Below are 12821 nucleotides of genomic sequence, written 5' to 3'. Positions count from 1 at the left end.
AAATGTAATTATTAAGGTTAACTTATTTTTTGGGACATTTTTAAATAGATCACTGAAACTCTCAAATCTTGTAGGGAGCTTCCTTGTTACTCTTTTGATCTATATTGGAAAGATCTGGCCATGCCAAGTGGGCTGTTTTACAAACCAAATGAGCTTTCCCTATCTTCCTTTCAGTTTAGGGGTCTGAAGCTAGCCATGTCTGAGAATCATCAGAATGTAGCAATGAATCATTTATAACTTCCACCCAAAATAAAACATGTGATAGTTACAGATTAACAACCATATTCTCCTTTTGCTTTTGCCATGATACTGGAGATGAAAGACTGACACAGAGATAAAGTGTTCTGCTGATTTCTCCTTACATCTCTTCTGGTGATTTGACATGTTTCTTTCTTCTTCTTTTTAAAAAATCTTTTCCAGATCACCTTTTGAAAAAGAATTCTATGTTTCTTTTATAGGTGTGAGGAGAGTCACAGAACCTATCTGACCATTTTCATTGTTGCTTTGGCTGCCAGGAACCTCAGTTATGGTTTGGGCTCTACTGAAGTAGTTCACCTCGGTCTAGATTTTCTCATAATGATATTCTACTCTACCCAACTTCACTGGTTGGCTCTTAACCTTGTATTTTCATCTTAATGGTACTTTAATTTTATTGCATTTGTATGCTTATGGTAAGCCTTGAATTTCTTTTGGAAGAAGATAGGGCATCAATGGTAAACAGAAGAATGAGTGCCTTTTATTATTGCTGAGAGACACTGATATTCTTTGTCTGTGAGCATTTTCACTTCTTGAGGTCTCTGTGCAATTCTTTAATTGTCTGTAAGGGGCGCCCTTCACCCCACTGAGTACTTTAAGTACTTAGAGAATGTGCTCTGACCGGAAAAATATAAACAACCAAGAGGTGCAATTTAAACAAAGCATTTCAGCTTAGTTGTTGAACCAAAGTGCAAGGCACATACTGTACCTAAAGCCAAGGAAATTAAATCTTGCATGAGGCTGAAAATGTTAAGCAAACAGATTCAAATCCCCTTAGTGGATATTCCTGGCGACTGTAGGAGAATAACTGCAATAGTTTAGTACAGCTGTGTCCTGCTTTGGGCAAACCCAACATATGAAAAGCAAACTTATAGAACAGACAGATTGGGAGTGATTATTCACATCACAAAGGGATTAATGGAAGGGTTCCTTCAAATAGCATCCATCTCTAGTTTATTAGAATTCCATTTACCGAGATTCAATTTACACAACTTTCAGAAACATGCTTGTTTCATGAAATGCAATATGCCTTAGGAGCTGGAGCTGCCTAAAAGGCTTAATTCTTCTTCTTTCCTGTCCTCAGGGATCTGCACATTTTAGACTTTTGCCAGTGAAGTGTCAAATCACAAGCTCCATTTTAGGATCAAGCCATTCAGGTTCAATATTTTTGTTCTCTCTCAAATTTAGTGCTCTATAAGAGATTTACTAACAGAAACTATTTTCAACCACCAGCCCTGTTAGAGCATGAAGGAGGAGAGAGAAAGGTCAGTGGGGCCCACGCAGAGCCCTAAGAGCTGGTAGCTCTGAATGCTCAGAACACTTTCCCAGCAATTACACAAAACCTCAACTCTTAGGGCTATTTAGAAAATGATCTACTGACCCAAGGCAGGCTGCTTCCGGGGCCAGAAGAAAATAAAGGCAGGGCTTAGGTTTTTGAGTTTTTCTTCTTTCACCATGAATATCTGATTTGAATGCATCATTCTCTAAAACTGTGCATCCAAAGTACTTTTCTTATTTTCTTTTAAAAATATTGCTTTCCTTTCCAGATCTTAAATTAGAATTCTGAGTTGAATGAATAAGGATAGTGGGAGACTGCTTACAAAAGTAACCAACTTTTAAACTTCGACTCCCTGCTTACTCAACTATGGCCATCAAGTAATACCTGGCAATACCAGATGTGGGTAAGTAAAGCCCTATGTGATCATTAAGAGAAGCCCACTGGCATTTAATGTTCTCTATTTCTCTCCTTCCTCACGTGCCTTTAGAACTAAAGCCTGGGCCACATAATCAGCTTGGATCTGACATATCAAACAATCAAAGGGCAGAAACTGGAAAGGTCTACCATGTACCCTTCAAGCTGAAACCTTGCGAAGAAAAAGATTTCTTGCCATTTCCATGTGAAAGGGCATTTTCCACTGGACGGACTCTGAATGTTTCTGAAGAGCATTTACGACAGGCTGACATAGCAACCTGGTGAGCATAGCATGAGATGAAACACGTTTCCCTCCTTCTCCTGCCTTCTTTCCTCCATACTAGAGGCTGAATCTGGTCTACAGATGCCCAGAATGTGATTTTTAATAAATGAGTTGTAGTAGCAACATAGAGAGTGAGGGATAGTATGGAGATTAATGGCATGGAGTGAGAAAGACTAGAGTGTGGGATCCAGGCCTCATCACTTATTAGATGTGCAACTTTGGGTAAATAACTTAACCTCTCTGAACCACTGTCCTCCTCTTGATCAAATGGGGATAACATAAAACAAACTTATCATATTAGCTGTATAATAAAAATAAACGATATACAAAAAGCTGTTATTATTATCTTGTTTGCTTGTTTTTGTTTGTTTGTTTGTTTTGAGACAGAGTCTCACTCTGTCACCCAGATTACTGTGCAGTGGCCTCAGCCTCCGAAGTAGCTGGGATTATAGGCGCCGACCACCATGACTAGCTAATTTTTGTATTTTTAGTAGAGACAGGGTTTCACCATGTTGGCCAGGCTGGTCTCGAACTCCTGACCTCATGTGATGCACCTGCCTCAGTTTCCCAAAGTGTTGGGATTACAGGTGTGAGCCACCACACCTGGCCCATTACCATTATTATTGTTGTTTTCACGAAGGCACCAGAATCCTTGAGCTGAATATAGATGTCAGACTTGCTCTAAAATAAATCTGGCTGCTTTAGGAGCATTTCTGAGGCTAGGAAATGACAGAAAAATTGGGCTACTTGGGTCATGATAGGACATATGAAATCTCCCATACCCCCTGTCTCCAATTTCCTCCCTGAGCAAGAACAGAAATTGCCTTCAAAAGTCAGTGGGGATAGACCCATGTGGTAGAAAAGGATACAGCCAATCCTTTTAAAGGACCACCCCTGTTGTGGAATTGATTAGGAGACACATTCTAATGAACTGTTGAGCGATTACAGCTCAAAGGAAGCCAGCCCTTGAACCCGCTCTCAAGAGAGATGCCCCATGTACCAAGAGCCAATTTTGAAGCTGAATGTTCAAAAGGAAATGGGATGTTGGCTCCCTTCCCAGTTCTGCCGCTGCTCCCCTTTGCCCAGAAGTCTGCTTCTGGTCTTCTGAACTTAAAAGACAAAATGATTTCAGCCGTTCCCCAATCCAAGAGCCAAAACACTAACATGAGAACTGACTGCAGAAAAAGATAACCCATTTTAATTACCTTCAGAATTATGCAGGGATTTGCTCTGGTGTACATTATAATCCCATTGCTTTGCAGTGTTCGAAGACGCAGAGCTAGTTTAAAATCCTCTTCTTTGCTATTTTCAGAAAGCCGATATTTGATGTAACTGTTTCCAGCAAAGCTGAGAGAAGTGTGCCCTGAAAAGACCGTTATGAGAAGACATATATATTTTTAACATCCAGAAAGGAACAGAGACACATGAAATCACCCAACAACCACCAACCAAGATGATTAAAGACCATGCATGAGAAGTCAATGAAGGCATTGAGGAGAAATCACTTTTGATTAAAGACCAGTTTTCCATTTCACATCACACTCTAATTTCGGAATGAAAAAAATATTAACCAGTCAGCCACCAAATCATCTTACTTGCCTCATGCCAAGAGCCACTTGGTAAATTCCACAACTTGGATTTTCTTAATGTTACTAAATTTCCAACTCCCACTTTCTAAAATGAGCATTATTAAAAGATACCCCTTCATTCCTCCCCCAACCCCCAATCACTTAGGCATTCAAGAACTTTCAGCTCCATGAAACAAAGAAAACAAAACCATTTCCAAATGATATCCATGTTCCCCAAGTATCCTAACGCCTAATAGCTAATGTATGTCATTTGTAGTAATGTTGCAAAAAGGTAACTGATATAAAGGAAATTCATGTGGTCACACTTTCACTTTCTGGCCATTAATTTTGAGGCTCCCCTTGAATTTTGTCCAACTCGATTGTTCAATTCTGAGTTTACTCTTTTTTTTTAAATTGCCTTCAACTTTATGTTTTAACAAGAAAAATAATGGCTGAAAAGCTGCCTTGCTGGGGTGAAACGTGGAATGTGTGGAAATATATCAAATGGACAATAATTATAGACAACCAGAAGTTTTCTAGATAGAAAGGAGAAAAGTCAGCAGGAAGTGACTCCAGAACTTAGAAGATTTGTCTTTATGATCCCCCTACCGATCCACCTGCTTTGTGCACAGTGCATATGTAGAAACAGGGGACAGCATAATTTTCCTCTAATTCTAAGCCTTACATGACTTAGGTAAGCATCCAGGTGATCCCTTTACTTAATTGCAGCTCCATTCTTGAAATCAGCTAAGAAGGAGCTTCAGTTTCTACTTTTAGGAACAGTGCTTCTCTTTGCAAAGGCTGAATTTCTAGAACTCAATGCTTGCAAAGTTCCGTGCACATACTAGGCATGGTTATTTTTTTTATTCCAACTATTTACTGGATTCCAAAATTGTTATCAATGTGCCTATATTTTAAATATACCTAAAGAGGATTCTATGGGTACCCAAAATGAAAAATATTCTTTTCTGAGTAAAGAAGTGGCAGAGAATATGCAAATCAAATGAAGTATAGAAATTGAATGAAGATCAGAAACAGGATCATTTAGATTAAAATAACTTAAATACTGATTTTTTTTTCTTTCCTTAAGATGCAGAGGTGAGCACCTCTCCTGCTGGAACATGAAGTTAGTTAAACATTTCCAGCAGGGAGTCTGCTTACTTGGTTCACCAGATGGGGCTGACTCTAAGCAAGGTCAACAGGATTGGCTTAGCTATGCCTTCTGTGGATCTTGGTTTTGCGGCTGTGGATTTGTGCAGCACCCTGAGCATCAAAGGCCATGCCACAGATCCTCAGATTCCTCTGCCCAACCAACAGCCTTTTATTTTCCATAATTTCACACCCTTAACAGCCATGAGACGTGATAAAAAACACATGTTGTCGTCTCTCTATTATGTAAGAAGCCCATAGTCTTTACATGTTCCCTTAGCACAAGGTGCAGCTGTGATAAATCCTAAGTAAATGTGAGTGTGGATGTTAGCTGTGGTCCATTCTAAAGGAAAATGTTGCGTGCATAAAGAAACGTTTTCTGGGAGGACTTGGATGGTGTAATTTACTCAAGGGCAAGTGTTTCAGGAATATGAAATTAGATCTGCATCATTCCACTCCACTCTGCACCTGAGCACTCTCCGAGCTTCCCTGGTGGACACTGGCAGAGGAACGGTCTCCTGCTGGCTTCATAACCGACACACTGCATGTCTGCTGGACACGGCTTCTCCATACAAGGATCGCTGGACCCCGGACACAGTCCTCCTGTGACAAAGGTGGAATATGCATGATCAGTACACAAAGGGATTCACCCTGCACTCCAGGGAAGATAGAAAAGGTTCAAAGGGAACACACAAATGGCTCAAGAGCTGGGATATGTGGGCTCTGAGCTGAGTCACAAAGATGCCACTCAGAAGTAGGGGCACCTGAATGGGCTTCATCTGGTGTGGGTGTCCATCCAATGTCCCTACATCTGCCAAATTTCACTGCCAGACTGATGCAGATTAGGTACAAAGAGTAAACAGAGCTCCCTGTTTAAGGCTAAAATATGTTAAGTTACACCTGGACCAACTTCAGCTGAAGAAAGTTCACAATGCAAGCACTTGTAGTATTTATTGGAGTGGGGTTTCTGCAGATTGGAGGCTATTTGAATGTATCACTTGAGTTTAGATTTCTTCTGCACCTCCCTCCTGCCCTCAAGAACTTGGAGATTGATTTCAGAGGGGGAAAAAAAAAAGACATTTCTAAAGAAAAGTATGACTAGTTTTAAATTGTAGAAGCACAACTCACATTGTTTCCTAATCCCTTCTACTACATGCTATGTTATTGATTAGCTGTAAATGTGCCCTACCAGCTATCAAAAAAACAGCAGAATTATCCTTGGCAAGGGAAGGCTTCCTTTCTACCTGTTCGATGTTCACAGCACAGTAAGACGAAAGGTTAATCCCTCAGAAGGGAAATCCTGGAAAGCAGATTAACTGATTAAGGCAGAATTCAGGACCCAAGTGCGTTATTTTAGAACTGTGCAAATATGAACCCACTGAAGGAAGCACATTTTCCAAAGGTCCTGAGTATTTCACATGTAATTAGGCCACTTTTAATCTGGTAAGAGTTTCAGTGGTAAACGAATTATAGAAAAGGAGACACAAATTAAAAATAACCCACAACTGAAACAGTGGTTTCCTAAATGTGTTAGGCATAGCCTAAAGGAGTGCCTTTTCCCCGTGAACTGAGAATGTGTAGCATACCAGCAGCTCATTCCTCAGCCAGATCTGGCCCATGATCATGCTCCTTTTCATCCTAAGTCTTTCCTCATCATTAAGCATATTGTCCCGGCCAAGTGCAGTGGTTCATGCCTGTAATCCCAGCACTTCGGGAGGCCAAGGTTGGAGCATCACTTAAGGTCAGAAATTTGAGGTTACAATGAGCTATGATTATGCCACTGCACACTAGCCTGGGCAACAAGACCCTGTCTCAAAAAAAAAAAAAAGGCATATTGTCCCAAGGTACAGTCATTTCTTTGTGCAGAAGAAAGCAGGAATTTAATGCTAACTACTTATAAACATTAAAAAAACAGTAATCCTTGACAGGAGCAATATAAGTAGCACCAGCAAACTCAGAATTCATAAATCCCATTTTCCACTGGTTTACAGCTCAGTCATAAAAGACACTCTTGGCACTGATCCAGCTTACAAAGTCTTAGAAGATGAAGGCGTTTTTAACGGAAAATTTGGAAAGAACTGTACAAATGGATTCTGTAAGACTTAAGTGCCCTGAAATACATCTTCTTATTTTCCTCCCCAACCAAATCTGTAGTCCTGCCATGTATTAATCAATATCCATGGAACTTAAAACAGCTGTGTGACCATCTCATGACCTATTTCAAGAAACTTTTGAAAACTAGTTTTTAAATAACTTTTGGTGCATTTATTCAACACATAATTGTTTGGAGCCAAAGAGGTATTAAGCCTGGGAATGTAAAGATGAAAGGAAATGATGCTTCCTTTCTCTTGCCTCAAGAAACCACATGAAAACACATGACAATAATATAATAACTGCTTTGGCAGGTAGGTGAGCACAATGGAGGGACCAGAGGAGGAACAATTCTGTCTCCTGGGAGAATGTCAGAAGTATTCCCAAAGGAAGGGAATATTTTAACTCAGGCATGAAGAGTGAGATCCTTTGAGTAACAAAGGAATGAGCTAACCATAGCTAGTAGCTTAACCTCAGGCCTGCCTTAATGTTTATTCATAATAAGTTCACAACCCTACCAGCTGACTCTGCTGTTTTCACATGTGACTTCATCTCAGTCTCTGATAGCCTGCACAGGTCTAGCTGGCTCCTAAATATTGACTAGTAGTCTATGCTTAAAATGCAAATTGAGCCCAATGCTAACCTCAGCCACATGAAGGTGGAAATGTGCATATATGAATCACAACACGCATCCCACCAAATAGATGTAACTTCTGAGTTACTTGGGCATTACTTTTCAAGTACGTATGGAAACAGTAGCTTATGTATTCAAGAAATCTGTTACTTTCTATTCTGTGGACATGCCTTTTCCCTTCTATTTCAGCCAGTCTAAGTCTAAACCTCTTTATAAGCTTCTGTGTTTCTGAGATACAGCTATAGATATTACATTCATAGCCTGTTCTGCTCTAATGTAATGGCTGCATTGCAAATAAACTATGAATCATCAAAAATCCAGCTTAAAAGCCACTGTTCCAAAGGCGGAAAAAAGGGCCAGATAATTTCAGGTGCATGATAGCAAAGATATTTATCCCTATAGGAATAATGGTAATATTTTTAAAAAACAGCTATAAGTTAATACAATAAAAATTAAACTCTGTATTTCAGAACAAATCTAGCATTTGGGTACTTCTACTTTATTCACATGTTTTGGCCTTTTCTTCTACTATCAGTACTGCCGTGGTAATTAGCACAGTGATGGTAGTGATAGCCTGTCTGGAATGGCCACTGTGAAGATGCCAGCTGCAGCAGGGGAGGCGTGGCTGGGGTTGCATGCTCCACGGGGCTGGTGGGAGCCGGGAACAGGTAGGAGCCCCACCCCCCTACTGAGTTGGCAAGTGTGAGCCCTGGACTCCTGGGCACAGCCACAGCTGCCCAGCCACAGCTCTGGACCTGGGCATCTCTGCACTCTTGGATACCCAGGAAGCCCCAACCCCTTCCCCTGCAAGCTCAGAAGCGCCTGCTCCTGCCCCCTGGCCTCTCCCTGCTCCCAGCACCCACTCCAATTTTGAAGCAAAGTTGTGGCCAAACCTGGGTTCTATCACAACCTGGCTGGATATGCGTGCATTCAGGGTGGTGCTAACACATCAGCCCCCCTGCTGCCTTGGGCCCATCTGAACTTTGGGCATAGATGAGCATGGGAGGGAGGCTGCGGGGGTGCTGAGGGTGGCTCAGCACAAGCCTGCAGGCGCCCTTCAGAATGAACAGCCTGGATACCGTGGATGATATGTTGATGGTGGCAGGAGGCAGATGGGCTCCTGGGCAGAAAAGGGCAGGTCCCCAGTGATGCCCCACCTTCAAGCCAGGGACTGTCTGAAGCCTGGGGACTGGGCTGTCAGTTCCAGGTAGTCCATGGACTGGAGTGAGAACTTATGGTGCTTTTTCTGGGTCTGCCCATGGCCAGCCATGGACCAATCAGCATGCACGTCCTCTCTTCTGAGCCCATAAAAACCCTGGATCCTGCCAGACTCAAACAGATATCCAGACTAGCAGCTGCAGAGAGGAGCTACCCACTGTGGGTCTTCTCTCTGCTGAGAGCTGGATACTCCTTGGGACAACCTGCCTGCAGTAAGGGGCTACCCACCATGGGTCTCCTGAGAGCTGTTCTGTCACTCAGTGAAGCTCCTCTCCACCTTGCTCACCTTTCACTTGTCTGTGTAATTCATTCTTCCTGGACACAGGACAAAAACTCAGGACCTGATGAATGGTGGGACTGAAAGAGCTGTAACACAAACAGGGCTGAAAAACACCTCCCCTGCTCTCCACATTGCGGGTGACAAGAAGGAGAGAAAAGCCCAGACCTAGGGGATCCCCAAGTCAGGGCTTTGACACTCTCTTTGAGGCTCTGTGGTTCCTGGTATCTCCAAGCTTCTGGGCACCACTGCATTCTGCATGTCCGGATGCAAGTGCCTGCAGCAGAAGCCATGTGCGGTACATCTGGTCCAGCTGCAGCCTCACACAGAGCTGGTACCTGGGCCGGCACCTGGAGCTGCCTGCCCTGCCATAGCAGTGGGCGTGCCTTGCTGTGCACAGTGGCCAAACCCCGTGCTTGCTCATGTGCCAGCATGCCTGGCTGTGTGCAGTGGCCTACACACCCCTCACTACTCCACGCCTGGCTCACCCTTGGCAGGTGTGGGATCTGGGCCAGTAGTGTGAGCCAAGTGCAGCCTGCTGGGCTGAGTGGGCAGAAGAAGCCCAGTGGGTGTGAGAAATACTCAGGCCAAAGGTGTCAGCAGCCATAGAGGTTTTCGGCTGGAGAAGCAACACCCCAAGGATCCTGTGACAACAGGGTTCCTCACTTTCTTACCCATATCTCCCGTTTTAGATTAAAGCACAGAGGTACTTAGACCAGCAACTGGAGCTCAGCCTCATAGCTCTTTTTCTTATTTCCTTCTGTCATAACCCATAGCATGACATGTAATTAAATCACAGTCATTAATTAATGGATTATGTTAGATCCAGTCCCCACTGTGAAAACTGTAGTTTGAGGATGTGTAAAAAAATAAATATAAATATTATAAGTACATTCTAAGATGAATAATATCAATATAAATATTGGATATATAATCATGAGTATTTACATTCATTCCAGCAGCAATGGCTTTTCTAGGTTCCTTTTCTTTCTTTCTGTTTTTAATAGGTTCTTTAGGATTAAGGGGATAGTTTTTGGCAAGGACAGTTTTTGTACCTCTGGATGTTTTAAAAATCCTCTGGGGACTCCTCTCTGAGTTCCAGCCTGGATGCTCAGCCATAAACATTTAGGCTCTGGCTGCTGTTGTCTGTTTGCTCTGCTCATGGGCCCACTCTCTTGTGGCTCAAGGAAGTATGAAGGCAGATTAGAATCTGCAGGCCAGTGTAAATGTAACATCCTCCTTAGCAGGGGACAGATGTGATCATGTGTGCAGACTGCAGTGTATGCCTAGCAAAAACTTTTAGTTTTTGAAAAACAGATTCCTCAAAAGGAAATAATACCCATATGCCATTGCAGTTCTTTCCTCTCTATGAACTATGGTAAAAAATTAAGCCCTTTCTGAAATATATATTGTCAGAGAGATTTAACCTTTGTATGCCAACCCTGAGCAATGTTATGTGCCCCTTTGGTCTCAGATATACCCATGTCTGGGTCCATGAAACACTTTTCTGGGGATAGCAACCCTCTTTCCAGCCAAAGCCCTAAATTCTTTATCTAAATAGAAGCTAGTAAGCTTTAAATGGATGCTGAAGGGTTAACTTGCTTTTAGAAATCACATGTTTCTGTCATCCCCTTTTCAGGAAGTGTATACACCTGTTATTGTTAAGAGCCTTAAAGACCCCCTCTCTGGTGGCAAACACTGCTCCATCAGCTTCAGCGTACCAGTTAAGAGAAGGCAGTATCAACTCCTGCTGGCTTCTGGGAGAAAGTTTATCTTATTAGATATCATGGAGTAATGCAGCTTTAATTAACTTGTGCTGTGTTTGGTGACAGCTTGGGGGATGTGGGCTCATAGGCCGACATGCTCTGCATCTCAGACATCCATCAATTTGGTACCACAGTAAGCACGAAGGGAGAAGGGTCCCACTTCATCAAATCAACTGACACCATTTATGGTATGTCAGGGCAGGATCAGATGTGTTTAGCTTCTGTCACAAAGATGGCAGAGTAAGCTCTGTTCCCCATTCCCAGTTTCTCTCGGGAAGGTGGGGTAGTAAGATAAGTAAAGGATACTGCATTGACAAGATGCAGACCTGGATTTTGGCCCTGGCTAATGTTTTAAATTTAGTCAGTGTGTGGCCTTGAACTACTCACTTGTCTTTTCTAGGTCTCGATTTCCTTTTCTGAAAAATCAAGATAATGATTCTTTATAGTGCTATGAGAATGAAATGGGCTAGTGTATGTGAAAGCAACTTGTAAAGAAAAAAATTTATTATAAAAACAAATTACTACAGGGTCTCAAAACTGGAAACACTAATTTGACCCAGCAACATGGCAGAGACCTGAACTCAGGTGTAACTTTTCCCTTGTTATCCTCTTTTGGTCAGATTCATGATTTGTAAGTCCACAGTAGGTGATAGGAAATATGAAATTCTGTGTGCACTGTAGGCATAGAATAAAGCCTGGGGCTTGTTACTCATCTGCGTCACAGGAACATGCACCTATGTTGACCCCATCACCACCTTCTCCATCTCAGGTGTAGGTGTTTTTTTCACGCACCTTGTCCACCAGGAGAAATGCGCACACCATGTGACCATTCCCTGAAAGGTTTTCCACCTTCTGATTTTTTGCTCAGGTGGAAATTTAGGTAACTTTCTATAGAGGTGACAACAGGCAATTCACTTGAGCAGAAGCATCAAAGCTTTGGAACATGCAGGGAGGAGAAGGGTGATCCTCTGGAGGTTTTATAAGGTTTTGCTACCATATTTATGACTCTCCTCTCCTCTCTCCCCAGCATTCCTGCAGCCCCCTGGATTAAGTCTCTGCTTTTAGCCAATACATCAGTATCTAGCTGTGATTATTATGCTGCCACTTTAAGCTGATTCAACCTCTTGATTTATGTTGCTGCCTCATTACATTGAATAATCCAATAATGGTAAACATCCCATGCCCTGAATTCACGTGCTTTACCCACATGCCATGTCCTGGCAAATGCCACATAAGTCAATAAGCTCCCTTCTTAATTCATGGCCTGTGAGAAGTTTTAAAAAACGTAAGTCTCAACTTTAAAGTCATTTCTTATGGTTCTCTCGGAAGCAGAGAATCCTCTAGACTGGTGTTTGCTTGACTCAGCCATATTTTCTGTATGATTTCACTAAAGGTCAAGTGCAATTTCATTCAAGACCTCCTCTCTGGGCCAGCTGTGTATGGGTGGACTATAGAAAGGAATACACATACACTGAGAAGCTGGTATCACCACCAGGATTGTGACCTCTACACCTCTCCTGGCAATGTGGGACTCATGCGTACTGGAGATGAGGGATCCGCCGAGGTGTATTTCTTATGAATGAAAAATAGAAACTTCCCAGTTTGTAGGGAGTTAACCTGTTAAGATTAATAGACAACACCAAGGCCACTGGGATTGGCTCTCTCCTCAGAAAATTAGCATTAACAAACCCCAACCAAAGTGCAAACCCAATTTCAGATTCTTCTGTGCTATATAAAAACACATCATGAACATGTTTTAAGTGTCTGACTACCTCACAGAAGCCGTCATCATTTTATTTTACAGCACTTATTAGAAGTGCAGTGGCCACCTGTCAGCAGGCCTGCTTTACCTATCCTACCTTATCCCTCCCAAGGACTGTCCTGACT

At 42.4% G+C, this 12821-nt stretch overlaps 1 protein-coding gene across 1 annotated transcript in view; it reads right to left on the bottom strand.

Annotated features, from left to right (window-relative positions):
* The window catches only part of FAT3 (FAT atypical cadherin 3), a 575495-nt gene that overhangs the window by 33952 nt on the left and 528722 nt on the right, over positions 1-12821 (bottom strand). The window contains exons 21-22 of the mRNA XM_055283247.2: positions 5417-5551; positions 3437-3594 (exon numbers count right to left, since the gene is read on the bottom strand). Of these exons, the coding sequence (XP_055139222.1) occupies positions 3437-3594; positions 5417-5551 (293 nt within the window). The remainder of the gene's footprint in view (positions 1-3436; positions 3595-5416; positions 5552-12821) is intronic.

This window comes from Symphalangus syndactylus, chromosome 6, assembly GCF_028878055.3.
Source record: "Symphalangus syndactylus isolate Jambi chromosome 6, NHGRI_mSymSyn1-v2.1_pri, whole genome shotgun sequence".
Lineage (NCBI taxonomy): Eukaryota > Metazoa > Chordata > Mammalia > Primates > Hylobatidae > Symphalangus > Symphalangus syndactylus.
Note: the sequence above shows the minus strand (reverse complement) of the source record. Positions and strands in the feature narration are given on the sequence as shown.